We start from the raw sequence: 15,033 nt of genomic DNA, 5'->3' as shown, positions 1-15,033 counted from the left end.
ATAGCACCTCCAAGACAAGGTGATGCTTGTAGTTCTGAGTGTTCTTACAGTGTTGCTTTACCATGTTCAGCTATTTCTGACTAGGGAGTTAAGACAACGGTGATGCTCTGCCTCATTTCTGGAAATGAGTATTGTGTTCAGTGCCAGTGGCTTCAAAGATGGTAAAAAACTTTTTTTTTCCTCAGCAGATTCTTCTAGATCACACAGACAAGATGGGAATTAGTGAGCACTCATCTGTCTCTAAGCAGTTTCTCTCTCTGAAGGAGCTGACTGCCAAGAAAGAAGTCCAGAATCCAGAAGTAGTTTTGAGTGGTAACTTCATGAAGTCATCTGCTTCCTCATGCAGATCATGTATCTTAAAATCATTTATACAAATACTTGGATATGCTGTCAGCAAAGCATGGGTCCCTTTAAATATATCCAAAGAAAAAGTGTAGAAAGAAGCAGGGAAGAACTACAGCTACCGGTGAGAACCAAGACGGATGCAATTTCCTGGTGGAAAGGAGACTGTAGAGGTGCAGCAGAGCCTGCTGTCCCCAGCCTGGAAGAAGCAATGCAAAAAGGAATCTATTCCCAGAGGCACACACAGAAAAAAGCTCTCCACGAACAACAGTTTCTAAGCTGTTTTACAGGACAGCTTCACACCCTCCACAATCTTGGAGAGACTTGGGTTATATCTGTGGGAGCAGGAAAGGGGATCTCCTCCAGCCATCACCTGTTATTTTCCAGCTCAGAGTGATTCCTCTCTATCCAGGACAACATCCAGAAATGCCCACTAGTGAAATGGGTGAAACAGGTAAAGAATCCTGGAGACTCTGTGCAAGCCATCCACAGGTAAACCACAGCCAGAAAAAAACAGAAGCTGGGTGCAGCTGGGCTTCCATCCAAAAGAGGGCCCTTGTGTAAAGGTATCTGTTGCTGTGAAGACGCTGACAGTAGTAAAAGCTCCGGATTGTGGCCTAAAAATCTGATATAAACCTGTCCTACAGGAAAGTGCTGAAGAGGAAGAAAATTTGTGCTGAGGCAGTATAAATTGGTGACCAATAACCACCACGAAGCTGATGGCTCCACACATTCAGACAGACTGCAATCCAAGCATTATCAGGAGCTGTCAAACTCATTCCTGAAGAGTGTTGAGATCTCCCTGTTAGAGCCGGATGTCAGGAAATGCATACCCAGGGAGACAACTCTTGAAGCTTCAGGGATGTCTCTGCCTTGATTACTTGGCAGCAGGGGTGAACCGCTCTCTGTAACTATGCAGAATAAAATGGGAATAAAACCAAGTAATCAAACAATATTCCCCTTAAAGATACAGGACATTTAGTGACCAATCATTTGAAGCTACAGAGACCACGCCGCTCTGGACAAAGGACAAGACATGTCTAACGTGACTGACCGGGACATGCAAGAATAATCATTCTAAGAACAATGAAATGCTTGTCAGGCTTTTAGCCTTCAGTGTTAGGCACACTGAGGATGGGGAGGTGGCATAGGACTGTCCAGCTGTGGTTTGAAAATGAAAGATCAACTAGAAAATCCATTATTTCCCTGCCCCTTAAATAATCTAGTTACTTTGCATAGTTTCCCTTATACAGAAACCAAAGCGTGCCCTGAACGCACTTTGGCTGCAGGCACTGTGAAAAAGGGTGCTTAAGCAAACATTCCTAGGAAGTTAAAATTCTATCTCCCCACAGCTAGATGGTTCTGGATAAAGAAAGTCATCCTTACCTGCACTCAATTGCTGCCTGAAATTCCTGCTGACTAACCACCTTTCTCTTTAATTCATCCGGTTTTCTGAGAAAAACATAAAAAAGACAAAACAATACTAAGAAAACACCATTTCTTACACATTGAAAGCAAATGAGCCCTCGGTTAGTGAAAGGATTGACCTATTTAAACCAGAGATTCCATCACTTGGAGAAAGGGTCCAATTTAATTTCAAATATTGTGCCTACCCGATATGGTAAGTGGAAAATTGTCTCCCTTCCCCCTCCCAGTATACAGTTCCAGCCCACACCATACAGGAATGGCATAAGACTTCACGGAGTTTACAAAAATACAGCCCTATATAAACAAGATGTCAGAGATCTCCGACAACCAACTGAGCATGGGAGTGAATCACTGAGGACGCTTTGCTGGCATGTTTCGAATTAAACATTTACTTCTGAACTGGTCCTCTGCGACCAGAACTCCTTCAGAATAAAGGCTATTGCCCTGAGAAAGCCTCCAGTTTCCAGTTAAGAAGAATTAGCAATAAATATATATAGCATGAGATCCACACTCCAGTTTTGCTAACACTGGCAGACCCCAACTGCGGGACAGTCACAGCATCCTGCAAAGAAGAGAGCAGGCATCATTCTGGGGTCCAGGGACTGGCGTTTCTGGTGCCCCAGGGGCAGAAGCAGGCAGTGAATGGAGCATGCGAGACACCCATCAGCTGACGTTTAGCCAGATGGCAAGGTTTCTAAGCTACCAGGGATTCTCTTCCACAAGGGACATTTCCACCTGGCTCCTTAAACCATGTATCTGTCAACTTCATATTGCAGGAGGAGAGCAAAGGTGAGAGGGACTGAGAATTTCTCCACTGGTCACTGCTTGTGGTTTGCCTGCCTCTGTAAGGGACTGAATGCACGGTGATGGACGAGGCTCCACAGAGCAGCTCACAGTAATCAAAAAATGGGGAAAAAAATGGGAAAAAAACCTGTGGGATCCTGTCCAAAGACTATTACCTTTGGAAAAAGATCCCCCTCTTCTATCACAGGTGATCTGATTTTTCTGTGTTTCAAATTTCACAGACTTCAGCAGTTTGCACTCACAAAGGGATTGGAAATGAAACAAAATAAATGCGATCGGACAGATGCTTACCAGAACGTGGCCAAGAGTGAAATGAAATCAGACTGAAACAAGTTTGCCAACTTGGCTTCAGTTGCAGTCTCACCAGATGCTGGACCGCTTCTGCCATCTCCCATTTCTCTGTGAGATCTATGAAAGAAAAGACACAACCAGATTTTACTCTTTCCTACTTTTTTTCAGCCAATACTCACAAATTCTGAGACTACAAGTAAAAATGATCAATTTTTTATCTTCCATTAGAACTGTTTTCTGCTGTAAATGTAGCCAACTAAAAACCTGGCCTATGCAGAGAGCAATATAATCATTGTTCTAGGCAACCAAGTCCTCCTGCCACCCTGCCCGAGGTGTGAATATTATTTGAGCAAACCATCATCCCCGCCAAGCAACGGTAAAGTCTCTCTCCTCTCTTTTCTGATTTGGGAGCCTGGGAAATTAAGCCAAATGACCCCAAAACTGAAGAGCAAACTAGGTGGAAAGGAAAGTTAAACAGGCACTTTTTACTGGTTCTCTGCCTTCCCCTAAATAAGCCCAGAGTTACGGTCTGATTATTGTTTGTAATACAAAATACAAAAAGCCTCACCTTTAAAGCTCAGCTTGAGGTTGCGGGCTTGAATATTAGAAAAGGGTTTCTCTAACAGAAATCAAAATACTCGCTCCTGAAAGCAGGGGGAGCCAACAAACAGCCTCACAGCTCCACTCTTACAGCCACTTCCCGAAGTGAAATCACACTTCTAAAATTCATTAATTAACTTACATATTTTGATAGGAGGTTTGATTTATTTTGTCGTTCATGAACTGCTGCATAAAAAGTCACCGCAAACCTCTGCACATCTTACCATGATTTTCTGAGTTGCTGTCAAGATTAATGACTACAGTTGCTTTTATTTACCACTGTACAACAGTGAGTCACAGGGCTGTTGATCAGTTCTGCCTTAATTTAGATTTTTTACATTTTTTTTTTTTCACTAGTCAGAAAGCGAGTCTTTTCTTGGAAAGGGAGCCAACACTTGTGTTCTCTAAGTCATGCTGTGAATCAAACTTAGTTAGCTAAATCCACGCCCCACACAGTCGGGGCAGTATGTCTAAGGCAAAGAAACTGAAGGCAAGGATTTAAAAATCAGTATCAAAAAGCAAAACACGAATGCAACATTTCAAGACACAAACATTAAGATGAGAATCGAGGCCTAACAGTATAATATGTTTTGGGAAGCGAAGCAGTGGTTTTCCTGAATCATATACCACAAACCCATTTAATTCAGTAGGGCCTTGAAATCAGCCCAGATGTGGCTGTTCTACTCCAGAACAGAGCCCCAAGAGCAGCTCTTAGAGCCACCAAGGACATCTGCAGATGCGCCAGGGTTCAGGGCTAGCCATGCCCCGAGTCTAGCAGGGGGGTACTGCGTTAGGGCTAGGAAATGCCCCTCGATGGCACTTCCCTCTAGCTCTGACGGAAATATCAGATTGCTTCTGTTTTGCTTCCACACTGGCTCGCAGATTAGTTGTGGACAAAAAAAGTCCTAGACACCTCTATGCATCCTGTACTTAAGAGTAATTTGGGATGGCTGTGGCTTTCTACACAACTTTATCTCAAGTACTTGTAAAGAAGGAATTTAATAATTCTAGATAATAAGAAGGAAAAGAGCAAAGTTACAAAAATCTGACTTACTGATGGAAGTTCTTTCCTCTGCATCTCCCCTGAACACTGAAACACTAACAAGGATGCCAGAAAATAAGATTTCTGGGTCACAAGATGCTTTGCACTGCCACGAGGACAATACCAGTTCTAAAGAACAATACAACCACTAGATATATTCTGCTGCTACGAACTGGACTGCTAGGGAAGATACGAGGGCACATTTCAACTGGCTGAAGCACTCTATGAAATGAGAGGATGAAATAACTCACGTATTCACACACTGCTGCTTTCCTAGGTGGATTTTATCACCGCCTTTTACGTTTCTCCCGAATACCAACAGCAGAGGGCAGCACCACAGCCTAGCTCAGCCTGACACCAGCCTCTGGAAAAAGACCCCATAGGGAATTTTCTGCTGTTGATAGAAAGGTTATTCTAGGATACTTCTCCTGCACTGGGCATAGGCCCAACAGTTAGAGGCACTGTCTGCTTAGTAGGTATCTCCGGCTTCCCGAGTCACCCCCGCTATGGAAGGCCACGGAACCTGGCCCAGGCTGACCTATTCGGGGGAAAATTAATCCTGCTCCAGAAGGCCAATGCTAAAATAAACCCCCCGCTTGCTGGAGAGCGGAGAGGCGGCAGGGAAAAGGAGCCTATGTATAATGCAGGCTTCTCATCCCCTGCTATAACCAGCCTCCTCCCACCCCCATCACTGCGGCTCAAAGCTGAGAACAACCTCCCTCCCCTGCTCGGCAGTGCCCAGTGGGAGAAAGTGCACGGCTTTAGGGTAGTTTTCCCAAAGGCTGTTTCAATGGGATCTCTTCTTCTCTGGAAGTGAGGGTGTTTTAGCAGTGGAGGGAAAATGGGAAGAGAAGAAAAGAAGAGTGCTCTGCTTAAGGTTTTGTTTTTTTCAATCTTGTTTTGCAGACGTGAGGCAGAACTGGAGGCAAAAGTGTATAATAATTAGCTGCTGGGTACCAGGGACACTGCTGTCTTATAACTTTCATTCTTTTAGTTCTTCCTGCCTGTGGATTACTACCAGTGAAGGAGAAAGCCTGCAACTTCAAAAATGCCTCACAAAAATGAAGCTTGGCATTGATGGTAATGTAAGGGGTAATGATTTTAAACTGAAAGAGGGGAGATTTAGATCACACTAGGAAGAAATTCTTGACTGTGAGGGTGGTGAGACACTGGCCCATGTTGCCCAGAGAAGCTGTGGCTGCCCCATCCCTGGAGGTGCTCAAGGCCAGGCTGGATGGGGCTTTGAGCAACCTGGTCTGGTGGGAGGTGTCCCTGCCCAGGGCAGGGGGGGTGGAACTGGACGATCTTTAAGGTCTGTTCCAACTCTAACCATTCTATGATTCTACAATTAATGCTGAGAATAATCAAAGAAAGGTGCTCACTAAGACACGCACACCTTTGTCCCAGACATCACTGTCATCCCAACCCTTAAGTACTTTCTTCCCAGCCTCCATCCCTTTAGCCCTCTCTCTCTTTTGACTTGTTTCTGTTTCTACTGACTTTTTTTCCATTTTTTTTCCCCTGTGGATTTTGTTCACAAGGCAAGAAGGAATAAACTCTGACATCTAAAGACTGTCTCAACCCCTTTCCTCTCCCCTCAGAGGTATGGTTATAGTCTTCAACATTGGCCTCCCAGTTGCTGAGGTTTTGGCTGTTCTGCAGACCTTTCCTTCCTTCATGCATTTACGCTGGACTTATGGATTTTTTTGTTGAAGTGAATACATTTCCTTGCTTAAGCTTTAATGCTTTGGGTAACTTCTGATGAAAAAAATGCTGTTCTTGGCAAAGTCCTGATTTAGCTCTGCTCCATGCAGCTTTAGAGGATAACGGTTGATGAGGAAAACTCACTGGCATCAGAAAGGATCCCAGCTGGGAAATAAATATGAAAGTTGCTACTAGCATGCCTATAATTTAAAAGGCATCTAGGCCCTTATTTCACTGTCCAATTTCAACAACCTCAACTGACCAGTTAAATCAGAATACCGTATCTTCTGGAGCCCCGCTCATTCCTCTTCAACATGACCTGAAATTAGGCTGTAGACATTATACACATCTATTCTTAACAACTACCTATCTATTGCTTCAGTGTGGGTGCATCCTGTATAAAGGGATAGGGCAAGGATGTGAGAAAACATGGAAAACTGTTACATATTATATGTTAAAGCTGATAAGGCTCATTTCTATATTAGCAAAGCCCCTCAGCAAAGAGGCAGCTTATCTGGGAAAAAAAAAGTAAGATTTTTGCTAGCATAATCAAAGCACCTCAAATGAAATAAGCCCTATCATAAAAAAGAATTCCTTTGCTAACACAAACTGCATCTCCATAGTGGCTGGAGAGGTGCACGTGTAGTTCTGTAAGCCAGGAGTGTGATTTTTTTCCCCACAGTGCTGATCAATATAGCTACACTTTTAATAATGGATGGTATGGAGCTGGCCTTAATTTGCCATTTTCTTGCAAAATAAATATAGAAAGTTTAATACTTCAATTTATTATAAAAACATGCCTGACATTATAATCAATGGTATTTAAATTATAATAACAACGTATTTGTGAACTATTTGACCAGCACGTAGGGTGACAAAAAAATTAATGATTCAGCCATGGGCAATATAATCACTTACTTGAAAATAAACTTGAATTTCTATCAAAATTATTGTGGTAAGAGCTGATGCAAGTATGTGTAACAGGGATATCTATCCTTAATGCTTGCAATTGTTTCTGTAATATAAAAATACGATTACCTTGTTTTGCTGTTGCAATGCAGGTTATCTGACTGAGCACAATGCTGTGGTTCAGTTAAACATACGTTGTTTTCAGAAATCGTTTCAGTTTGTCCTACAATATATGAAAATAAAACTACTGTCAGCAAGAAAATTCTGAACTGGGTCACAGAAGAAAGACCGGTCTAAAGTAAAATCACAGAATGAGAAACTCTACAGAATATCTGTAGACAGGAAGAGGTAACAAATTGAGCAGGAGCTAACAATATCAACACTGTTATTAAAAAGAAAATTATTATATTATAATCGGATGTATTGTCAGAAATAACAGGTGGAAACAAATAAAACACTCAAATTATTTCACTTAATTCAAATTTGTCAGCCTGAAACAATGGTCTTTTAAAAGATAAAATATCCAAAACAGTAAAATTACACACAGTAGCAACTTAGCAAATATAACCAAGAAGCAAAGATTACAAACATAAAAAGATCAACTTAATTTTCTGACACTCCAAAATCACTGCAACCCAAAGGACGATAAAAAATGACTTGAGTAGAGCAAAGACTGAGTACTTTCATTATCCCACTAAGACTGATATAAAAATAGTTTTTCCAAGAGTAAGCTTGAGCAGAACAGTAAAAAAAAAAAGCTGTGAGATTCCCTCATATACACTAATTTGCACCAATACTGTATCACTGAGTCCAAAGGGTAATTCCTGGTTTACGCGAACGTAAGGAAAAAGAACAGGCCCCTACAGCTCTAAGAAGAGGCAGGCAATGGAACAATGTGCAAGAGTCACCAGGGCTGGGGAAAGCTGAACGTGAGAGCCATCGCTGGGGGAATTACAGGAATGATGAGAACAACGTTGCACCACGCAGAGAGTGCTACGTGACCTACTTTCAACCTACTTTCAATTCTTTCAACCCAAAAGATTTCCTGAAGAAGGGCATGCTGCAAACTTCAAGTCAGAAAACTCTGTTTTCGTACTTTATCTTTTTAATAGCTTTGTTTTACTACGCTTTGAAAACAAATCAGACCTGTTTTCTAGCAACTTAGGCAGGTGCATCCGAATTCTGCATTCACACAACCCATTTTTTCTTCAGTCTGGAAACAAACAAAGACAAAAAACCCACTAGGTAAGCAGGAGAAAGAGGCAAAGAACTCTTTTTCCCGATCGGGATGTAAAACACAGTTGAAGCACTACTGTTGCGTTACCCACTAGCAGCAAGAGAAACTTTTAACGTGTATCATGGAAAACATAGAAAGCTTTAGCCCATAACCTAGCTTTTCGCTGATCACATACCTGCCCGGATATTGTTGATACTGTTTGCAGCTCTCATACCTTCTGAGAAATCCGGTCAACGCCACAAGAAGCCTATCTCTGGGGATGAACTGGAACATGGAGAAAAGCGAAGTACAGTTTTAATTACCTCTTAGCACTGAATTCAAAACCAAAAGCAAACTACTATCTTTCGGAAGAATAAGACACAAAATTATTGGAAATAGAACATTTCAAGGTAGTAAGAATGAAAACAAAGCTCTGAGTACCTATCAAACATAAAGATTAGGACCCTGGAAATTGGAAATTTAGAGAATAAATCTTGTGAGGAGAGGCTGAGGGAGCTGGGGTTGTTCAGCCTGGAGAAAAGGAGGCTGAGGGAGACCTTATCACTCTCTACAACCCCCTGAAAGGAGGGTGCAGAGAGTCAGGGGTCAGTCTCTTCTCCCAAGTCACAGGCGATAGGACAAAAGGAAATGGCCTCAAGTTGCGCCAGGGGAGGTCCAGATTGGCTATTAGGAAAAATGTTTACACTGAAAGGGTTATTAACCATTGGAATGGGCTGCCCAGGGAAGTGGTTGAGGCACTGCCTTCTTCAAATACTGGCAGCCCTGGGTAAACTCCTACAGAAATACCTATTAAACCAAAGAGCCTCATTGGATGGGTTGATGATGCACACCAGTAACTTCAAAAACTAACTGGAATTCTTAGGATAAAGCCTTCATTAAATTGTAATTTAAAACCCCCCACACCAGTTAAATGAGCTAAAAATGTCATTTCAAAAAGAAAAAACAATTTAAATGAGCTAAACCAAAGAAGTTTTAGCATCTTTGCTAAAAGGGGGGCAGGCAAAAGACCCTTTAAGGCTGGACCCCACCACCCTAGTCTCACTACAAGCCCCCCCATTCCCCTCTCTCCCTTCCTCCCCATTAGCATCCCACTTCTGCCAGTCTCCCAGCTCTCACTCACCACACACCAGTCAGCGGGGTATGAGCTGACACCTGAGCGCACGCACTAAGAAGACCTCATCAGTCTGGACAAACTGAGAGCAACTGTGAGCACCGCCATCCCACAGGTCTGTACGAAACCAGCAGCAGAACCCCTGAGACGTTAAAGGGATATTTACTTTCCTGTGAAAAGAGGAGACACCAGACCTTGTGAGCGAAGTATGAGGAAGAAAAAGGAAAGGTAAAGGGTACATACATTAAACAATACCCCACTCAATCCACAGTCTAATTTTAGGGATCCCCTATGCTTCCTGCTTGCACCTGCTTTCGGTCCTTGCTCAGGGAAAAGGTCTCTTTCAGGGGAGATCTGTTCCCCTTTCTTAGAAGCCGGGGAAAGGCTCCATCTGTTCAGGGTGGCCAAGGCATAAAGGGTGCTCCTGGAAGTTAAAGCTGCCGTCCGCTTCCCAGAGCTAAGGTTCATGAGAAGAGACCTCAACAGACCTAAGAGAGATGGGAGATCAGATTTACAGCCTCATTGACTCATGCTAACAAACACGTCAGTGAGAAGAGATTTGCTGTCCTGAAGAGAATGCCTCTTTGTGGAAGTGCCAATCTTTTAGCACCTACACGAAGATGAATCCTATTTCCATTATTGATACCCTATTACCAAACCAAAGCAGACCCCATTACCCTCTGCATTCCTCAGTGTATCATCGTCCTAAGGGCACATCTTAATGCCTTTTTAAGGCAAACTCCTAGGTATGCATCTACAACTTGCTGCACTGTCTTTGATGTAATTATTCCACACAACACAGTCACCCAAGAGTGAATCATAAGCTCTTGCTTTCTTAGGGAGGTCAGACTGAAAGAGCAGATGAGACACATGGAAACCTGTGATGGAGCCATGTAATCTTCATTTGAGGCTTGAACTTTTCCCCAAGAACCAGACACTCAATGAAGGCCAGGTTTCACTACAGCCATTACTCTTCTTTCACCTCTGGTGTGAGCCAAGCAGCCTGAGCGTGCCTGGGCATGTGCTTCCTGAAGTCCCTTCCCCTCCCTCCCTCCTTCCGAGGGGACTGACTGTGACTCTTGTGAGGGTCTGACCTTGCAGGGTTGAACTGAGGGTACAATGCAGGAAGGCATGTTGTCTCCTCGTCGGGAGAGCCAGGTCCCAGGGCATGCTGGAGTATTTAAAGAGCTCAATGCCTGCAAGTTCACAGAGTGTATCAAACATGAAGCAGGTGTCTTTGTCCTTGACTCAAGAGAGGTCTAGCCCATTTCTGGTTAGCGATGCTCATGGACGTTGCACCACCGTGCCACCTCCCAGGGGGACTATACATCCCCGGTGACCTTTGTTGCAGGGCATGACATCCACACAAGGGCACGTGCCCAACACCCGTGTCCCTCTCACCCTTCAGGGTGTGAATCCACGCACACGAAGCCAAGGCTTAAAGCACTCTTGCTTCTTCGAGTTGACTTGAATCAACAAGTTGATGGGTGGCAGGTCCCAGCCCAGCCTCTGGGCAAGCTTTCAGCCCTCAGCGCCAGCCTCCGGCCCACACGAAACAGTTAACGCCGCCTGAGGTACTCCTGCCAGCTTCCTCAGTCCCCTCCTGTGCCTCCCGGGAGCTATTAATACAGCAGGCACATGCTCTGACATAGCGTTCCCCGGCAGAGACCAGATAACTTTAATTTGCCCTTTAAACGTCCGGAACCCAGTGGCCCTCACCGTCCCTCCACAGGGGAAGATGGCGGCGCTGCCCCGCGCCCCCCAGCAGGGGCGGGCTATAGGGGGGTCCCAGCCAATGTCCGTGCCCCGGGGGGACACCTCCTCCTATCGCGAGAGGCCAGGGGGTATAAGAAGGGCGGCGCGGGGCCGGGGGGCCATTTGGCCGGCGGTGCGTGGGAGCGGCCGGGTGGGGAGGTGAGGGGCTCGTTGGCTCTCTCCGGGCAGGGGGTGTCGGACCGGCTGCCAGCATGGGTGACCAAGCGCTCAGCTTCCTCAAGGACTTTTTGGCCGGTGGGATCGCTGCCGCCATCTCCAAGACGGCTGTCGCCCCTATCGAGAGAGTGAAGTTGCTGCTGCAGGTGAGGAGGCGCCGAGGGCCTGGAGGGGGGGTGGTGGTGGTGGCGGCGGCGGCGGCGGGGGGGGAGCCCGGCGGGGCAGTGCCACAGGCTGCCGGCCTGACTAAATATGGGAAGGAGCTCGGCCGGCTCCGGTTACCCGGGCCCTTCGGCACCGCCTCGGGGGAGCCGGGCCAGGCCTCGTCCCTGCCCTTCAGCAGGCAGGGTGACCCTGATGGGGTCCTTCTCCTTACCCTTCCACCCCCTTCTCCTTCTCCTCCCCACCACAGGTCCAGCATGCCAGCAAACAGATCACGGCCGAGAAGCAATACAAGGGCATCATCGACTGCATAGTCCGCATCCCCAAGGAGCAAGGCGTCCTCTCCTTCTGGAGAGGCAACCTGGCCAACGTCATCCGGTACTTCCCCACCCAGGCCCTCAACTTCGCCTTCAAGGACAAGTACAAGCAGATCTTCTTGGGGGGAGTGGACAGGCACAAGCAGTTCTGGCGTTACTTCGCGGGCAACCTGGCATCCGGGGGGGCCGCCGGAGCCACTTCCCTCTGCTTCGTCTACCCCCTGGATTTCGCCAGGACCCGGCTGGCGGCTGATGTGGGTAAAGGAGCCAGCGAGAGGGAGTTCACTGGGCTGGGCGACTGCATCGTCAAGATCTTCAAGTCCGATGGCTTGAAGGGCCTGTACCAAGGATTCAGCGTGTCTGTCCAGGGCATCATCATCTACAGAGCAGCCTATTTTGGGGTTTACGACACGGCCAAGGGTAAGAAGTGCATGGAGAAGTGACTATGAGAGAAGGAACCATCCAGGAAAGGCACTCTAGGGCACTTGGTGGTACGAGGACAAGCAGGGCTGGCTCAGCACCAGTTCAGGGTGCTAGAGTATGCTCAGGTGTTTCTGAAACATGTCCCTGCCTCCCTCAACTTGCTGCTCTGAGCAGAAACCTTGGGTTTGCAGTGTGTTTTCAGACACTTTCGGGTTTTGTTTTTTTTTTGTCTTAAGGCTTGTGTGGAAGGGGTTGTATGGTGGCTTCTTAGTCATTGCAGCTCGTGACACAAGCTTGGGAGGGTTCTTCAGGACAGACCTTCTGGTCAGGGAGCACAAAGAGGGCTTAGATCCCCAAATCCAACAGTACTATAAATGTTTCATTCATAGTACCTGTTAATACTCAAATATGGATACAGGGAGAAGTTGCAGGCTTGACTGAGCGTCTCCTGGGGTTGGTGGTTGATTGTTCCTTCCACAGCCATCTTCTCCACAACCCTTCTCCCCTCTGTACTGACTCTGCTCGTTTGTTTTCCATGACAGGTATGTTGCCTGATCCAAAGAACGTGCACATCGTGGTGAGCTGGATGATTGCCCAGAGCGTCACAGCAGTAGCAGGGCTGGTTTCTTACCCTTTCGATACCGTGCGACGTAGGATGATGATGCAGTCTGGCCGAAAGGGAGGTAAGAATAAGTGCTCCTATGGTGTTCTGCCAACAGAAAGTGTCTTTTCATTGAGATACGATGGGAAATACTGGGGTTTTTTTTGTCTTACGGAAAATTAATGACCTTATTGGAATCCTGAAGAAGAAAACCCTCTGGGAAACACATTGCTGGTTATTTCTGTCATGTTCACTTAAGAGGCCAAGAGTTGATTGATTTTGATTTCCATATAGAGAATTAAAACTGCTTTTGATGAATCGATTACTTAATTTTAAATTCTTGGCTATAGTTTGTTTATTCTTGGTTGGTTTAAATATATGAAACAGACTTGCTGGATAACTTCAAGCCTTCTGACCTTTGTGTCTGTTTCCACAGCTGATATTATGTACAAGGGCACAATTGATTGCTGGAGGAAGATAGCTAAAGATGAAGGATCCAAAGCCTTCTTCAAAGGTGCCTGGTCGAATGTGTTGAGAGGCATGGGCGGAGCTTTTGTATTAGTACTTTATGATGAAATCAAGAAATTCGTCTAAAAAGTAACATCGCAATGTAGTTCAATTGTTCTCAATCAACTTTTTTAAAGAAAACCATGCTATTGTGATGCAATGGACAACAAAATATTTCCTAGGGAAACAGAATAAAATTTATGAGTAACATATCTGGTTGAGATGAGGATGCATTAATTTAAAAATTGTAAAATTGTCCACTACATCACAGTTACATTTTGTATGGAAATTCCTCCAACATTTGTATTGGAACCTGTGTATATATTATACCTTAAATTTCAGGTACTACATTTTGTCTAGAGACAAGACTTAGGTGGTCTTTGCCTTAGTTTAATGTTGTGAAATCTTAATAGAACAAGATCTTCAGAACTACCTGTTGTACTAAGTGATGTCTCTAGCTACCCAACAATGTGATGACTTTTATAACATGAATTAAAATCATGTTTTCTTCTAAAGCTGTATTTTTTTAAGATACTAAGTGAAAAGCCTGTCTGGAAATTTAAACTATGCAAAAGCACCAGGCTGAGTTCCGAACTGCAGCCTCTTCACAGATGAATTATACAGTCAGAACCAGAATCTGATGTTTCAAACATACTCTGTAGAAGATGGAAATACAGTGTTTCAAAAATTCCCTGTATCTTCACAAAGCAAAAAGTTGTTTGCTCTGATGTTCAATTGAACTAAAACTGAAATCATGAAATAAATTAATATATTAATGAACTTTTTCCTGTTTGTTTTCAGTACACTGAACACATTACATGTCCTTTAAGGTGATGGGCTAACCAGCACTCTATTAGTGATTGTCTGGTAATGCTTATTAAGCCTCTTAAGTTTTTCAGCAGAGCTTTAGGTAGGTGGAGTGGTTATTGGTAATTCCACAATAGCAAAGCCAAGTGGATTCAGCGTGAGGGTACCGCAGCCAGTTGTTTTACAGATAAACTACCATCTAGTCTTAGCTGCTTTGATAATTCATTTATATTATCCTTAACTTTGAAGTAAGTGTGTCTTCATTTGACAGTGGAGTCAGTCATTGCTGCTTTTTTTCCTTCAAAGAGTATTCTAGAAAAGAATACTTCCGAGTTGTTATTAAAATACCTATACTTCCAACTACATCATTATTAACCATAGCTCAATTATTGAGCTGTTAATTACTAGTGAGATCAGAACGTGCACAATACAGAGTTGCTAAACTTTAGATGCTGCTTGTGAACTCACTGATGAATAGGCTCTCTAATTAGACAAAGTAGGGAAAGTGAGTTGTGCCCACTTCAGTGGTTCAGTTAAGCTCCATATAAAGAAATGTTTATATGTATCCACCTGGGTAAGCCTAAGCAAGTAGTACTCAAATAGGCTTTTATTTCAGCTGCATCTTTTATTACATATGTAGAGATAAGGTGGCCTTATATGGATTTTTGATAATTCTGGAATGCCAGTCATTTCTAGTGCCCCAGGGTGAAAAAAGACCTGTGGAAACAAGTGTAGTTGTACAGTAGCTGTACTTAAAAAGTTAAAAGGCTGAGTAGTTACTTACACAGGTGACAACTTCCACATTTAGTAGAGCTG

The 15,033-nt window shown here is 44.4% G+C and overlaps 1 protein-coding gene across 1 annotated transcript; it reads left to right on the top strand.

Annotated features, from left to right (window-relative positions):
• The first annotated feature begins 11,349 nt into the window (after positions 1–11,349).
• Positions 11,350–14,195, top strand: SLC25A4 (solute carrier family 25 member 4). The gene is made up of 4 exons (XM_074155181.1): positions 11,350–11,546; positions 11,813–12,299; positions 12,845–12,985; positions 13,340–14,195. The coding sequence occupies exons 1-4, from the start codon at positions 11,436–11,438 to the stop codon at positions 13,495–13,497; spliced, it is 897 nt and encodes a 298-aa protein (XP_074011282.1). The 5' UTR covers positions 11,350–11,435; the 3' UTR covers positions 13,498–14,195.
• Positions 14,196–15,033: the final 838 nt, after the last annotated feature.

This window comes from Numenius arquata, chromosome 10 (assembly GCF_964106895.1).
Source record: "Numenius arquata chromosome 10, bNumArq3.hap1.1, whole genome shotgun sequence".
Lineage (NCBI taxonomy): Eukaryota > Metazoa > Chordata > Aves > Charadriiformes > Scolopacidae > Numenius > Numenius arquata.
The sequence above is the reverse complement of the archived record's forward strand: the minus strand, read 5'-3'. Positions and strand labels throughout refer to the sequence as shown.